Consider the following 18,056-nt stretch of genomic DNA (forward strand, 5'->3'; position numbering starts at 1 on the left):
TCCGCGAGTGTAGCAAGGTGTTGGCCTTTACAACGTGAAATCATGCAGGGCTTAACAAATTTAGAGTTTAAGGGTGGGTAGTGGTAAAATGTAGTAAGGGTAATTTTAGAGTTTAGGTTTTGGAAGTTGTATAGGGTGGTAAGGGAAATATTTGGGTTTGTGGGTAGTGTTAAAGAGGCAAGGGTTCAGGGGTTTTCCAAAAAAGAACAGAATTCATTTAAAATGTTTATATGTATATATATGTGTGTGTGTGTGTGTGTATATATGCGTATATATATATATATATATATATATATATATATATATATATATATATATATATATATATATATATATATATATATATATATATATATATATATATCCATCCATCCATCCATCCATCCATCCATCCATCCATCCATCCATCCATCCATCCATCCATCCATCCATCCATCCATCCATCCACAAGTACCGGTAAAGGGACCCTTCTGTCACGGGCGGTCCGAGTCAGGAAACCGGGATTCCTAATATTTAAAGACCATCACTTTCGTATTCACGAAAATAAACTCGGACTCCGATGCTGCATGCAAATATTTAATTTCCAAGTGCAAGAACGACGCGTTTCACCAATACGGCTTGTTCACGCTCGAAAATGTTAACCAACCGCCATGTTTAAATATACAAATTCATTAAATGACGGGTTAACACATAGTGTCAGAAAATGGTGTCAGAAAAAATGTGAATTGGGCGGCCATCTTGTAACGGTGTATAATACATTGTAAATCCATTACTGTTGACACAAGTGTTTGCAAAATACAAATGAGCGCATATTAACACCAATAAAACCTCGTTGTGTCTAATACAAACATAATATAGGTCAAATGAATGTAAATGCGTGAGAATAGCGCAAATAAAGTTCGTTACATGATAAATATTGTAAATCTACAATGGTATTAATGTGTCTACCAGCACCGTTTAATTACGATTTGGGCATGCCTTTATGATGTACGTCCCCAAAACGAAACGGTTTAATCAATTTGCGTGAATAATGTCACACGTACCAAACGCCCAAGTGGGCGGAACCCAAAGGGGGTCAACCAATCAATGCAGAAAGAGGGTAACTGAGTGTACCCGATTGGGTCGTACACCAAGCAGACTCTGCTACTCAAATGGTAAATGGCAATACTTAGACTGTATTCCGTGATTATACATTACAATACTCATCGGCGTCCAATCGCGTTTGGTACGTTTGGTACGTGTGACATTATTCACGCAAATTGATTAAACCGTTTCGTTTTGGGGACGTACATCATAAAGGCATGCCCAAATCGTAATTAAACGGTGCTGGTAGACACATTAATACCATTGTAGATTTACAATATTTATCATGTAACGAACTTTATTTGCGCTATTCTCACGCATTTACATTCATTTGACCTATATTATGTTTGTATTAGACACAACGAGGTTTTATTGGTGTTAATATGCGCTCATTTGTATTTTGCAAACACTCGTGTCAACAGTAATGGATTTACAATGTATTATACACCGTTACAAGATGGCCGCCCAATTCACATTTTTTCTGACACCATTTTCTGACACTATGTGTTAACCCGTCATTTAATGAATTTGTATATTTAAACATGGCGGTTGGTTAACATTTTCGAGCGTGAACAAGCCGTATTGGTGAAACGCGTCGTTCTTGCACTTGGAAATTAAATATTTGCATGCAGCATCGGAGTCCGAGTTTATTTTCGTGAATACGAAAGTGATGGTCCTTAAATATTAGGAATCCCGGTTTCCTGACTCGGACCGCCCGTGACAGAAGGGTCCCTTTACCGGTACTTGTGGCTTCTTATGACTTTAATGGGAACGATCTGACCCCTTCAATGACCTGATATTACCGGGTCCACAGTCTGATTTCGGAGGCTGGGAATTTTCGAGCACACGTAACGGTGTATACAGCCAGCATTCAGACGCACGGGTGTTTGAATTAGAGATCTTCGGTTACGGTGGGGTTCGTGCACGGCTGAGTACGGGCTCGTTCCGTGACAGAGGATTGTGTTCAACACTGAAGTGACATCAATTTTTGAAGGGCAAGGGAGCGTGTGGAGGCTACAGACTACGTTGCCAGTAAGACATGCAGGTGCTGTATGCTGATAACTACAAAAACATCATGGCAAGTGCTTTGGAAGCTCGGAGGAAACAAACAGCGGATAGGCTTTTCTTTACACAGACTGGCTCTGTAAACAGTGGAGGGAATTCGTCCACCAACATCCTTGAAGAAATTACTTTACAAACACTACTAAGTAATTTAGAAAAATTACACAGGAAAGAACTGGCAAAGTGGTGGGAAGCGGAGTCCTTACAACGATATATTGAGGTAAAAAGAGTCCCCAGAGGACTGAGGATCTTCACCGTTCCGACCTATGAGGATCCTGACACTGATATGTTAGAGGAATGGACTAACAATTCAGCGGAATGTTCAATGACCATGATGCGCATATTAGTGAAATATGCTTTAAAGGATCGTGCCAAATTGCTATCGGAAATTGAGAAATTACTCACTGAAATCAGTAAAATCATGACCAAAGAAGCGCTAGACGAACATATGGAAAACTTACACAAAAAGATGGACAAACTAGAAGAAGAAATAACAGCCAAAAAACAGCGTAAATTCCTTCGAGACTACAAGGATTATCAGGCTGGTAGAACACTAACATTCCAGAGGAAATATGACCATCTTTTTGAAAAGAAGACAGGCACGATGATAGTTCCCCCTAGGCCTGTAGATTCAACGGAGGAACTGGTGGAAAGTGATGTTTCTGATGGCAATGTCTCGGATGTGTCCGCTTCGGGTATGAATCAAGAAGCCAATAATGACACACAGAGAAAAGGCAGCAATTTTTTATTACAGTTCCAGTTGTTAAATCAAAACAGGACGGAACACCAACAGGACAGCGGGTCGCAGAGGGGACGAGGACGAGGACGAGGAAACAGAGGAAGAACAAGAGGAACCAACTGGCAAAGAAGAGGAGGAAACAACGCAGAAAGAAGCCCAATGGGAATGGAAACAAGGGGCAAGAAACAGCAACAAATATGACAGTTGTAAACCTTTCTCAACGGTCTCTTTCCTGCGAGGAAATTGAGACTTTGTCACTTGGACTCACCTTTTGCCCTACTGCAAATATGAACTACACTCAGACTCGTATTGATCTATTCCTGTTTTCAAGAAAGCTTAAACTCAAGAAATGGTTTAATACAAAACCTAAACAACAACAAGAAACTGTAAGTGTTAACCAAAGAGAGAGTAATTTGAATGTTTTGGATGTTGAACTTATGCATGCATTATATGACATGACAGAGAACGTTGAAGGTGGTCAGTCCTTACCTGAATGGGACACATGGGGCGAAAATTTGGATAATAATCCTGGGAGTGTATTCAAACCCAAATCTGTATTTCTCCCTAATGTACAATGTGAAGCAATTGACATCTTTGAAAAGGGAGTGTTGTATGACTTACAGAGAATAAGATATAACAAAATAGCAGGGAGACAAAAGAATCTGTCAGCTAGACAAATCACATCCATCGACGAGCTGAAAGCGGATCACAATATTGTGATCCGCCAGTCAGATAAGGGTGGCAACGTGGTTGTCTTGGATAAGCAAAAATATCTATCTGAAGGATTGAGACAGTTGGAAGATGTTAACTGTTATTGCAAAACAGGCATGGCTGAGGTATTGAAATCTAAAATCACATATAGAGAAATCCTGGTGGGATGGAAAGACAGGGGTTTGTTAGAACAGGAAGAATTCAGTTACCTGTACTGTGCACATCCCAGAATACCTATCTTGTATCTATTACCAAAGATACATAAGGATTTGCTAAACCCTCCGGGTAGACCCATAGTGTCTTCCATTGGGTCACTGTATGAGAATACCTCTAAATTTATCGACTACTTTTTGAGACCTTATGTGGTTGCCCTACCCTCATATCTTAGGGATACTACGCATTTTTTAACCATCATTGAGGGCATACATTGGGAGGCAGAGTACACTCTGGTTTCTTTGGATGTTAGCAGTTTATACACGAGCATCCAACATGAACAAGGCTTATCAGCTATCCAACACTTCTTTAAAACCAGATCCATCTCTTTACTACACCACTCTCAGATGTTATTGGAAATGATAGAGATTTGTCTCAAAAATAACTTTTTCATTTTCAATGATGTCATCTACAAGCAGTCACAGGGAACAGCGATGGGAACCTACTTCGCCCCCAGCTATGCGAATCTGTTCATGGGCTGGTGGGAGGAGCAGGTGGTCGCCAATATGCTGGAATTTAACAACGTTGCCCTGTGGCTGCGTTACATTGACGACATTTTTTTCATTTGGTGTGGTGATGAAGATTCTGCTCGAGTCTTTATTAACAAACTAAATCAGAACACTTGCAATCTACATTTCAGTGAAAACATCAGCAAAAACTCTATGGAATTTCTGGATGTCCGCCTGGAAGTCATTAACAATCATTTGACTTCAAAATTATTCCGTAAGGAAACGGCGGGTAATAGCATTTTAAATGCCAAGAGCAGTCATCCAGGCAATCTGATACGGAGCATTCCCTATGGGGAATTGCTCCGTGCTAAAAGAAATTGTAGTACGAAAGTGGCATATGAGAAAGAGAGGGACATTATGTGCCAGAGATTCAGGGAAAGAGGCTACAGTGCCAAGACTGTGAAAGATGCAATTTCCAGGGTGGAAACAAAAACACGTGATGAACTTATTTATCCAAAACAGAAAGAAACCAAAGAAGATAAAATCAGATTTATCACCACTTTCTCAGGCCAAGCTGCTAAAATACGCAGAGTTTTTAAGAAACATTGGCATGTGCTACTCACAGATGAACATCTTAAACAAGATCTGAGTAGCAATCCACAGATCACTTTCAGAAAAAGTCGTTGTCTGGCGGATGAATTGAGTTGCAGTTACATCACAAGCAATGAAATTAACCCCAAGAACAGAGAAGGGGGTTTCAAATGTTGTCAGAAATGTAAAGCGTGCAAAAACAGCACCGATTGTGCCAAGTTACAAATACCAAACTCCAAAAGAGAATTTGTTATAAAAAAGAAACTCACATGTAATTCCAACCACTGCGTGTATGTGTTGATCTGCCCATGTGCCAAATGGTACATCGGCAGTACCAAACATGCAGCTAAGAAACGTGTGTTAGAGCACTTACGGGCAATACGTAATAACAACAGAGCATACCCTATTGCCAGACATTTCTTTGATCAGCATTTCCAAGATGAGACCAGGTTACGCATGGTTGTTATTGATTCTGTGGATTTAGGCATGAGAGGTGGCAATCGAGAACTATTGTTGAGGAAATTGGAATCCCGTTATATTGTGGATTTTGAAAGTCTTGCTCCTAAGGGATTAAATATGAGCGAAGAATTATCTGTTCATCTGCATGAATAAGCATCAATGAAAGTTTATCTTAAGCTGTTGTAGACTCATTTTAAATTTTATATTCATATTTGTTTATTTTTCAGACGGTGTGTCAGGAACTGTGAGGAAGGTGGTCAGACTTATTGCAATTTGGACATACACTATGTGATAATTTTAGGTGCTATCGGGATTTTTATGACTTTGTATTCTTGGGGGACTATTCTCTAGCCTAAACCCCATTTGGGGTATAATAGTGTATAATCATATCGGATTGGCTTGAACTTCTCACTGTATAAGATGTCTTTCAGTAACGCCCACTTGGGCGATTGGACGCCGATGAGTATTGTAATGTATAATCACGGAATACAGTCTAAGTATTGCCATTTACCATTTGAGTAGCAGTGTCTGCTTGGTGTACGACCCAATCGGGTACACTCAGTTACCCTCTTTCTGCATTGATTGGTTGACCCCCTTTGGGTTCCGCCCACTTGGGCGTTTGGTACGTGTGACATTATTCACGCAAATTGATTAAACCGTTTCGTTTTGGGGACATACATCATAAAGGCATGCCCAAATCGTAATTAAACGGTGCTGGTAGACACATTAATACCATTGTAGATTTACAATATTTATCATGTAACGAACTTTATTTGCGCTATTCTCACGCATTTACATTCATTTGACCTATATTATGTTTGTATTAGACACAACGAGGTTTTATTGGTGTTAATATGCGCTCATTTGTATTTTGCAAACACTTGTGTCAACAGTAATGGATTTACAATGTATTATACACCGTTACAAGATGGCCGCCCAATTCACATTTTTTCTGACACCATTTTCTGACACTATGTGTTAACCCGTCATTTAATGAATTTGTATATTTAAACATGGCGGTTGGTTAACATTTTCGAGCGTGAACAAGCCGTATTGGTGAAACGCGTCGTTCTTGCACTTGGAAATTAAATATTTGCATGCAGCATCGGAGTCCGAGTTTATTTTCGTGAATACGAAAGTGATGGTCCTTAAATATATATATATATATATATATTCACTTAAAAAACCATAGGTTTCACACACGCTATAGTTAGTAATTAGCATTTAAAAAACCTTGCAAATTCACTTAAAAAACCATAGGTTTCACACATGTTATAGTTAGCTGGACATTTCCCTCGTAAAAAACCAATGAAATTCCCCCGTTATAGTTAGTGCAGGCAACTATAACTCACGCGACCACAATCCTCTGCTGATGACGTCAGATATTACATCACTGTATTTAGACATCTATTTACCCATGTCTTCTTCCATTAATCTTTAGCTATACATATATTACAAATATTTATTTTTCAGAAAGACACATATTTAATCAGTGATGTAATATCTGACGTCATCAGCAGAGGATTGCGGTCGCGTGAGTTATAGTTGCCTGCACTAACTATAACGGGGGAATTTCATAGGTTTTTTACGAGGGTAGTGTCCAGCTAACTATAACATGTGTGAAACCTATGGTTTTTTAAGTGAATTTGTACGGTTTTTTAAATGCTAAGTTATGTATTTATTAATATTTTTTTTTTCAGGTTCTTCACCGTGCGTGCACCGTGCGCTACGTGCGCTACGTGCACCGTGCGCGCGCTGTGGGCGCTCGGTGCGCTTCGCGCACCGAGCACCCACGATGCGTTGTGCGTGCCGTGTGCGCACAGTGCGCGCAGCCCGCGCTTTTTCGAAAAAAAATAAGATTGTTTTTTTCATCCTTGGGGGTCCTTCAGTGACCCCCTGACAAAGGCTAGGGGGTCAGGAACTGTCCACCCTGCCCCCTTTTCACATTCTCCACCTTTGTTTTTAACTGCCTCAGACTGCGAGAGACAAAATGGCGGCCGACACTTCCTCATTTCGACCGACTGGAATGTTTACTGTCATGTAACCACCAATCAGAATTACGCTCGCGCACGGCAGCGTGCGCGTACGGTATGCTTACCGTACGCGCACGGTGCGCGCTTATAGATATATATGTACTTTTAACTGAAATATTCTCAGGAACTACTGAACAGATTGACCCCAGATATTCAAAAGGCACATCCCTGACCTGAGGACTACCTCTCTGCCAAATTTCAAGTAATTCTGTTCAGCCGTTCGGGCTGTACCTTGGATTAAAGGTCCCTATGGAAAAATGCATGGGGAAAACGCGTTTTGGGACCCCCTTTTTTTCTCGGCCCCCGCTTGACTAATCACCACGAGACTTTCAGGGTAGGAGCGGAGCGCCCCATCTATTTTGAAAAATTCGCGAGGATTTGTTAACCGGCGCCAAAGTTATTCAAAATAGAATTTTAAGATTTCCTATGGAAACAAGGTCCTAACTATAACTATCTACTGGCGACCGCCAGTAGATAATAAGTGTGTGTATATATATATATATATATATATATATATATATATATATATATATATATATATATATATATATATATATATATATATATATATATATATATATATATATATATATATATATATATATATATATATATATATTAAAGCTCACAGGTTGCCCTTCAGATTCAGGGAGCACTCTAGGAACAACAATGCCATGCAGACTTCAACAGTTCAGACGTCGCGGCCTGACGCGTTTCGCTTGCGCTTTTTCAAAGGCCGTTCTCTCCTTTCACTCGGCAATGCGCGTCCCACATAAATGTAAAATGCCGCCTGCTGATAGGCTGGGAGTTCCCACAGGATTGTGGTATTTGTAGTGAGTCGCTAATTCACCATGTATTGGTGTCAGGTTCAGAAGATCCCTAATGCCTGCCCTGGATGGGCCCCCTGAGCTGGAGAGTCATAATTTCGGCGTTGATCCTCCCGAAATAAGCTGGGCGATATCCCAACTCATCGGCCCGTTCTGATTTCAACGGTGGTGCTTCCCCCATGCCTAGGCGTGCCGCGTTGTAAATTAAAGCTCACAGGTTGCCCTTCAGATTCAGGGAGCACTCTAGGAACAACAATGCCATGCAGACTTCAACAGTTCAGACGTCGCGGCCTGACGCGTTTCGCTTGCGCTTTTTCAAAGGCCGTTCTCTCCTTTCACTCGGCAATGCGCGTCCCACATAAATGTAAAATGCCGCCTGCTGATAGGCTGCGAGTTCCCACAGGATTGTGGTATTTGTAGTGAGTCGCTAATTCACCATGTATTGGTGCCAGGTTCAGAAGATCCTCCCGAAATAAGCTGGGCCCATCCAGGGCAGGCATTAGGGATCTTCTGAACCTGGCACCAATACATGGTGAATTAGCGACTCACTACAAATACCACAATCCTGTGGGAACTCGCAGCCTATCAGCAGGCGGCATTTTACATTTATGTGGGACGCGCATTGCCGAGTGAAAGGAGAGAACGGCCTTTGAAAAAGCGCAAGCGAAACGCGTCAGGCCGCGACGTCTGAACTGTTGAAGTCTGCATGGCATTGTTGTTCCTAGAGTGTTCCCTGAATCTGAAGGGCAACCTGTGAGCTTTAATTTACAACGCGGCATGCCTAGCCGTGGGGGAAGCACCACCGTTGAAATCAGAACGGGCCGATGAGTTGGGATATCGCCCAGCTTATTTCGGGAGGATCAACGCCGAAATTATGACTCTCCAGCTCAGGGGGCCCATCCAGGGCAGGTATTAGGGATCTTCTGAACCTGGCACCAATACATGGTGAATTAGCGACTCACTACAAATACCACAATCCTGTGGGAACTCGCAGCCTATCAGCAGGCGGCATTTTACATTTATGTGGGACGCGCATTGCCGAGTGAAAGGAGAGAACGGCCTTTGAAAAAGCGCAAGCGAAACGCGTCAGGCCGCGACGTCTGAACTGTTGAAGTCTGCATGGCATTGTTGTTCCTAGAGTGCTCCCTGAATCTGAAGGGCAACCTGTGAGCTTTAATTTACAACGCGGCATGCCTAGCCGTGGGGGAAGCACCACCGTTGAAATCAGAACGGGCTGATGAGTTGGGATATCGCCCAGCTTATTTCGGGAGGATCCACGCCGAAATTATGACTCTCCAGCTCAGGGGGCCCATCCAGGGCAGGCATTAGGGATCTTCTGAACCTGGCACCAATACATGGTGAATTAGCGACTCACTACAAATACCACAATCCTGTGGGAACTCGCAGCCTATCAGCAGGCGGCATTTTACATTTATGTGGGACGCGCATTGCCGAGTGAAAGGAGAGAACGGCCTTTGAAAAAGCGCAAGCGAAACGCGTCAGGCCGCGACGTCTGAACTGTTGAAGTCTGCATGGCATTGTTGTTCCTAGAGTGCTCCCTGAATCTGAAGGGCAACCTGTGAGCTTTAATTTACAACGCGGCATGCCTAGCCGTGGGGGAAGCACCACCGTTGAAATCAGAACGGGCTGATGAGTTGGGATATCGCCCAGCTTATTTCGGGAGGATCCACGCCGAAATTATGACTCTCCAGCTCAGGGGGCCCATCCAGGGCAGGCATTAGGGATCTTCTGAACCTGGCACCAATACATGGTGAATTAGCGACTCACTACAAATACCACAATCCTGTGGGAACTCGCAGCCTATCAGCAGGCGGCATTTTACATTTATGTGGGACGCGCATTGCCGAGTGAAAGGAGAGAACGGCCTTTGAAAAGGCGCAAGCGAAACGCGTCAGGCCGCGACGTCTGAACTGTTGAAGTCTGCATGGCATTGTTGTTCCTAGAGTGCTCCCTGAATCTGAAGGGCAACCTGTGAGCTTTAATATATATATATATGTATATGTATATATATATGTGTATATATATATATGTATATATATGTATATGTAGAAACCACAATCCTGAAACACCAACGTCTCGGCGGTAATCAGGTACGGACCACAGCGTACATTTCAACAAGTGATGTGCTTTATTCCAGGGATATGTGGCATCAAATCAAATCAAATATAATGGCAAGTGCCCAGCATTACGCGTTTCGACCGCGTTCCCACTGTCTTGATCACATGATATGTATATGTATGTATATATATGTATATATATATATATATATATATTCACTGAAAAAACCATAGGTTTCAGGGGCGTTATAGTTAGCTGGACATTTCCCTCGTACAAACCCTAGAAATTCCCCTGCTATAGTTAGTTCCGCTAACTATAACTCGCGCCCCCGCAATGCACTGCTGATGACGTCACATATTACATCACTCATGACATGGTCAGTGACATCACTGATGACATCACTCATGACATCTCAAATGACATCACTGATGACATCACTGATGACATCATCCATTGAGTATGCGTTTCTGAACAGTTTTAATATGTTTAATATATATAGGAAAAGGCCTGTTGAAAAATAAGTGGGTGTACAAGTGTGTGAATGGATGATTTTCTAGGTGTGTAACTGCCTCTATAAGTGAGTCATTAAATGTGTCTTACTGCAGACTAGTGACTAAACTGTGTGAATGTCTGTATGTGTCTGTGTGTTGGTGTATAAGTGGCTGCATGGTTTTGTGAATAGCTATATGAGTGTCTATATGGGTTATTGATTGGTTGTCTGAGTATCTGTATGGGTGCCTGAGTGTTTGTGTCGGTAGGGTGTGTGTGACTCTGTGACTAGATGTGTGAGTGGGTGATTCAGTGGGTGCATGGTTTTAAGAGTGCATCTGTGATGGACTGTATGGTTGGGTGAGTGTATGTATGGGTGTGTTAGTGATTGAATGTATATCTCACTTGTACATGTGTCAGTAACTACATATGTGAAACGCAGTGTATATGTGTGTAAGAGTATATAACTATCTATATGTGAGAGTGTGTGATTTTGGGAGTGGCTGTATGCGCATTAGTGCAAGGATATCTGTGTCATGTGCTGTTTGTTTTTCTGCAGGAAGACACAGAATTTGTTAGTATTTTTATGAGTAAGTGAACTTAAGCGTGTTTAACTGTATAGGTGAGTAAATTGGACTGTGATTAATTATTTGCATGACTGGCTAGATGTGTCAGTACCTCAATGGATGATGGGCGGTGTGTGAGTGTCTATATAGGTGTATAAATGCACAGAGTGACTGTAAGTATGAGTGACTGTACAGGTGAGTGAGTGGACATGTATGTAGACCTAAACGTCAATGACTGGGTGTGTAGTTATTGGTATTGGAATATCTATGGTTGTCAAAAACACACCAACAAGGAGCACAAGTCACACAACCCACCAACATCACACCACTAAACGAGCATAGAAGTGAAAACCACGCTGCATTCATACAGGATGTGTACAAAGGCCAGTTGTTGGTGTTGTGGGATGTCTGCGACCGTGGTCATCATGGATGAGATGCCCAGCATGTGGCACATGGTCGAGTTCACTGTGTTTTATTGCCAAACGGCTGCTCCTCCCTCCCACGAGCCCCCACACTTTTGTATGGTGCACTGTTGTATCTCATGCACTCGTACGGCACACCATTGTAATGCCTATTTGCGCATGTCCTGCTACATTCCAACGAAACCATCACAGTGCCGTTTGGAGATGGTGCATGCCACTTTACAACATCGACTGCTACGGCTCTTGTAGCAGGCCACACCAGAACACAGAGACACACTTACCGTACTTCCTGTACACGGACATGTCCGAGACAACCCGTTCCCCTTGCCGGATAGGCACACCCCTACACTGACCTGTGAACCCCAGACCAGCACACGCCAGTTGTGCATGCAGGAGAATGCATGCGTAGCTACACGTCCAGGCTCACTGCCAACGCTGAGGTGACAGCACACTGTGATGTTGCAGGGCTCGTGCCTATCATGCTAAGACAATGACCACAGGGACACACTTACTAAGATGTGGGTTTGGGGGGCATTGGCGGTCCTGGAGTTGTTGAGATGAGTCTTCTGGCCCTCATGGGTATCCCTGTATCATGCTCATTGACTCTATGGCACCTGTGGGTGTTCTGGTGTGGCTCTTGGCTGTGTTCCCTTTCATGGTGCAGGTAGTTGTCCTGCTTAACACCAGCAGAAATGGTGGACTCCATCAAATAACAGTAATAAGAACAAGAAAGAGTCACACAGCAGTTAAGAGAACAACCAAAAACGTTATTATTATTTTTTTCAAACTTTATTTTTTATAATCATAAATAAGTAAACGATCAACTATTTTCAAACTTTATTTTTTTATTAACATAACGATAAACTAATAAACAAAATGTAACAACAATAATACAAAACAACAAGGCAGAACACTCCTGTAGACACCATGGATGTCGACGACAGACCTGGAAAATCAGAAAGATTGTTAAAAAAAAACAACATGGTATTCTCAACAAAATACCACAAGAAACAAATCACAGATATATAAAATGCATACAGCTAACAAAATTTTATAAGTTTAACTTACAAAAACTGTAAATGTTGCCGCTTTAAAATATTTACCGAATCTGAGGAACATTTTTTGCAGAAGGAACCACGCCCACAACGTTTTTCTTCAGTGGTGAGGACATTTTTTACTTTTCCCAAGTGGCAAACAAAGACCAATGCCACCTTGATCATGCACAAGATTTTCAAAAGAGTTCTGTTACGAGGGGATCCTAACAAAAAATACTCATGCGGCACGGCAAGTATGATGAAACACCTAAGGACCCTTCATCCGAACAATCTTGCACAAGAAGAGTGCAAACAGATGAGAAACACTCCTATTCTGTATCTGCAAAAAAGAATCACAAATAAATGTATATTAATAACTTTCAAAATTAGACTATTCCATTACTGTACAAACACATTTTATATAAATACTGACTAAGAAACTATGTCCCTGAACCACAAGTGTGACGATGGTTAAAACACTACATGCATAGTGCGTACTACTTTGAAGCAGTTCATGCCCTAAAGCCTACCTCACTAAAACTCTACATGCTAACTAAATAAATGATTACAGTACTATAAGGAGACACACTGGGTGAGTGACAGGGTGTTTGCTAGAAGAGTATGAATACTAACTAGGGAATTGAAGGTGTGAAACACAACTGTGTAGGTGATTAAACGACTGCATCCATACTGCATAGGCATTTAAAGAAGTCCATGTGCTAAGGCCTGGCTCACTGCATGACTACTTGGGTACTGACTGAATAATTTTAGAGTACAGCAAGGAGAGTGCCTAGGAGAATTTATAAGTGTTAGGCTTTTCGCACAGGGAATGGATTAGTACTTGGTACTGAATGGGTCACTAGAGGAGTGCAAAGGCAGTGACAAGTGCTGGACTGTATGGATACTGACTAGGAAATTGAAAGTGTGAAAGACAAGTGTCTAGGTGGTTAGAAGACTGCATGCATAGTGCATAGGGGTTTGAAGCAGTCCATGTGCTAAGGCCTGGCTCAGTGCATGAATACTTAGGCACTGAGTGAATGATTAGAGTACTGCAAAGATAGTATCTCGGTGAATTTATAAGTGTTTGGGTTTTAGCACAGTGAATGGATTAGTACATTGTGCTGAATGGGTCACTAGAGGACTGCAAAGGGAGTGACAGGGTGTTTCCTGGAAGTGTATGGATACTGACTGGGGAATTGAAGGTGTGAAAGGCAAGTGTGTAGGTGGTTAGAAGACTGCATGCATAGTGGATAGGGGTTTGAAGCAGTCCATATACTAAGACCTGGGTCACTGGATCAGTACTTGGGTACTGACTGAATGATTAGAGTACTGCAAGGAGTGTGCCTGGGTGAATTTATAAGTGGTTGGGTTTTGGCGCAGTGAATGGATTAGTATATGATGCTGAATGGGTCACTAGAGGAGTGCAACAGGAGTGACAGGGTGTTTGCTGGAAGTGAATGGATACTGACTGGGGAATTGAAGGTGTGAAAGACAAGTGTGTAGGTGGTTAGAGGACTCCATGCATAGTGGATAGGAGTTTGAAGAAGTCCATGTGCTAAGACCTGGCTCAGTGCATGAATACTTAGGCAGTGACTGAATCATTAGAATACTGGAAAGAGAGTATTTTTCTGAATTTATAAGTGTTTGGGTTTTGGCACAGTGAATGGATTAGTACATGCTGTTGAATGAGTCTCTAGAGGACTGCAAAGGAAGTGACAGGGTGTTTCCTGGAAGTGTATGGATACTGACTAGGGAATTGAAGGTGTAAAAGACAAGTATATAGTATGTTAGAACACTACATGCATACTGCATAGACATTTGAAGCAATCTATTGGGTACTTAGAAACTGACTAAATAATCACACTACATCTTGGACAAGGCTTAGGTAAAACTTTTACATTTTCAGTTCTGCCACAGTGAACAGAATAGTACATGGTACTGCACCTTAGTGTCAAACCCTGACTCATTTTATCAATGCATGAGCAAAGACTACCTTCTAATGCTACTAAAACTTGACAACATGACAGGTTTTAAAAGACTTATCTGCTAAAAAATACACGATGTTACCAAATGCTTCTCTCACAGTGCTTCCCAAATGCACACAGACTCACAGTGTGATTCTAGACAACAACCACTATACCTAGGAGTTTACCAAAAATCATTCACTACTGTGGAAGTGGTAAGGGAACTGCACACAATCTTCATATTTCAGGACTGCACTTTTATGTCAAAGCCTGACTCGTTTAATCAAAGCATAAGCAAAACTGGCTTCTAATGCTTCTAAAACTTGACAAAATGACCGGTTTTAAAACAGTTATCTGTCAGCAAATACACGATGTTACCAAATGCTTCTCTCACAATCCTTACCCAAATGCACACAGACTCACAGTGTGATTTTAGACAAGCAACACTATCCTAGAAGTTTACCAAAACTCATTCACTAGTCTGGAAGAGTTAATGGTACTGCACACAATCTACATATTTCACGACTGCAATTTACTGTAAATGCCTGACTCATTTAATGAAAGCATAAGCCATAACTGTCTTCTAATGCTACTAAAACTTGACAACATGACATGTTTTTAAACAGTTATCTGTCAGCAAATACAAGATTTTCCAAACACTTCTCTCACAGTCGTTCCCAAATGCACACAGACTCACAGTGTGATTCGAGACAAACAACACTATCCCTAGCAGCTTACCAAAACTCATTCACTACTGTAGAAGTGGTAAGGGAACTGCACACAATCTTCATATTTTAGGACTGCACTTTTGTGTCAAAGCCTCACTAATTTAATCAAAGCATAAGCAAAGACTGGCTTCTAATGCTACTAAAACTTGACAACATGACCGGTTTTAAAACAGTTATCTGTCAGCAAATACACAATGTTACCAAATGCTTCTCTCACAATCCTTACCCAAATGCACACAGACTCACAGTCTGATTTTAGACAAGCAACACTATCCTAGGAGTTTACCAAAACTCATTCACTAGTCTGGAAGAGTTAATGGTACTGTTCACAATCTACATATTTAAGTACAGCACATCAGTGTCAAAGCATGACTCATTTAATCAACACATAAGCACAGACTGGATTCTAATGCTACTAAAACTTCACAACATGACAGGTTTTAAAACAGTTATCTGTCAGCAAATACATGATGTTACCAAATGCTTCTCTCACAGAGATCCCAAATACACACTAACTCACAGTGTGATTCTAGACAAGCACCACTATCCCTAGGAGTTTACCAAAACTCATTCACTACAGTGCAAGTGGTAAGGGAACTGCACACAATCTACATATTTCACGACTGCAATTTACTGTCAATGCCTGACTCATTTAATGAAAGCATAAGCCATAACTGTCTTCTAATGCTACTAAAACTTGACAACATGACATGTTTTAAAACAGTTATCTGTCAGCAAATACACAATGTTACCAAAAACTTCTCTCACAGTGGTTCCCAAATGCACACAGACTCACAGTGTGATTCTAGACAAGCACCACTATCCCTAGGAGTTTACCAAAAATCATTCACTACTGTGGAAGTGGTAAGGGAACTGCACACAATCTTCATATTTCAGGACTGCACTTTTGTGTCAATGCCTGACTCATTTAATCAACGCATAAGCAAAGACTGGCTTCTAATGCTACTAAAACTTGACAACATGACCAGTTTTAAAACAGTTAACTGTCAGCAAATACACGATGTTATCAAATGCTTCTCTCACAATCCTTACCCAAATGCACACAGACTCACAGTGTGATTCTAGACAAGCACCACTATCCCTAGGAGTTTACCAAAACTCATTCACTATAGTGCAACTGGTAACGGAACTGCACACAATCTACATATTTCAGGACTGCACTTTTCTGTCAAAGCCTGACTCATTTAATCAAATCATAAGCCATAACTGTCTTCTAATGCTACTAAAACTTCACAACATGACAAGTTAAAACAGTTATCTGTCTGCAAATACACAATGTTACCAAATGCTTCTCTCACAGTGGTTCCCAAATGCACACAGACTCACTGTGTGATTCTAGACAAACAACACTATCCCTTGCACTATACCAAAACACATTTCTTCATCTAGAAGTAGTACTACATTTTAGTATAGAAAATTAAAATAACTCATTTCACATATTCATACACAATGACTGGTTTCTAATTCTACCAAAATATAAAAACAACACAGTTATCTGTCTGCAAACACATGAAAAACACAAATGCTTATCACAAAATGGTTTCTACATGCACACACACTGTCAATAAGATTGTAGAGAAAAAAAGTACTCCCTACACTTTAGCAGGAGAAATACATTAGTCTGATTACAATCAAAATAGTCTACATACATCCCCTCACAATTAAATAACTCATCTTTCAAGTTCTTTTGTAGATTAAGAAGTATATCAGTCACTCACCATATTTTCTTTTACAGAATCTCTGCACTGTGCACCTCTCAGCAAAAACAAAGAATGGAAAAGTTACCCTTTCATTTTCCACACATATACATGTAGACATCAAATCACAATCCTTCACACATAAACTCAAATGCAAACACACATTTCTATTGGTTAAACATTTCAATCCTTTCCAACTGAAATACATTTCAACCCTTCCCCCAATCTGCCTTCTGCCTGTTACCATAGAAACAGCTCATGGAACACTGCACTGAGCTCACAGGTCACAAGTTCAGCACACAATGTTACTAAACAAGATAGGAAGTGTGCTTGACTTTTCAACATATCAACTTATCATATATAATGTTCCCTACAATCTGTTTTTGTTAACCAATAAGGATCATACCTTTAAAAAACAGAAATATACACCCTACCTTTCAGTGTAGAAAGTAGTCATACAACCAATGATTTCTTGTCTTTTTTAAAAAAACATTGCCGTGGATCCGCGCACCCAACGCGTGAGAATCCGTGCACCCAACGCGATAGGATGCGCGCACCGTGCGCGCATTTTGCCGTTTTTTTTTTTTTTTAAGGGGGCCCCAGGGGGTCCTTCTGGGACCCCCTAAGCACCTCTAGAGGGTCAGAGTATTTCCACTCTGCCCCCTTTATATGTTTTACACACTTATTCCCCTTGCTTCTTTAGCCTCGCTTCTACCGAGGCAGAAAATGGCCGCCAACAGTTCCTAGTTTCGAATGTAGAGAGACACTCGACAGCCAATTAGCATTCAGCACGAGATTGGGAGGGTGCGCGCTCGGTTCGGGGAGAGTGCGCTTACGGTGCGTGTAGGGTGCGCGGATCCTCCGCGGCCATAGATATTTATGTACTTTT

The 18,056-nt window shown here is 41.4% G+C and overlaps 1 protein-coding gene across 2 annotated transcripts in view; it reads left to right on the forward strand.

Moving 5' to 3' along the window:
* Positions 1-18,056, forward strand: part of DNAH7 (dynein axonemal heavy chain 7) — a 1,967,826-nt gene that overhangs the window by 1,418,475 nt on the left and 531,295 nt on the right. The window contains exon 55 of one of the 2 annotated variants that reach the window (XM_085648765.1): positions 5,535-6,224. The exons of the other annotated variant lie outside the window; for it this stretch is intronic. Within the exon in view, the coding sequence (XP_085504891.1) occupies positions 5,535-5,555 (21 nt within the window). The 3' untranslated portion in view covers positions 5,556-6,224. Of the gene's footprint in view, positions 1-5,534; positions 6,225-18,056 lie in introns of those variants that run through there. 2 annotated transcript variants of the gene reach the window in all.

The sequence above is a fragment of the Triturus cristatus genome, chromosome 3_2, assembly GCF_964204655.1.
Source record: "Triturus cristatus chromosome 3_2, aTriCri1.1, whole genome shotgun sequence".
Classification (NCBI taxonomy): domain Eukaryota; kingdom Metazoa; phylum Chordata; class Amphibia; order Caudata; family Salamandridae; genus Triturus; species Triturus cristatus.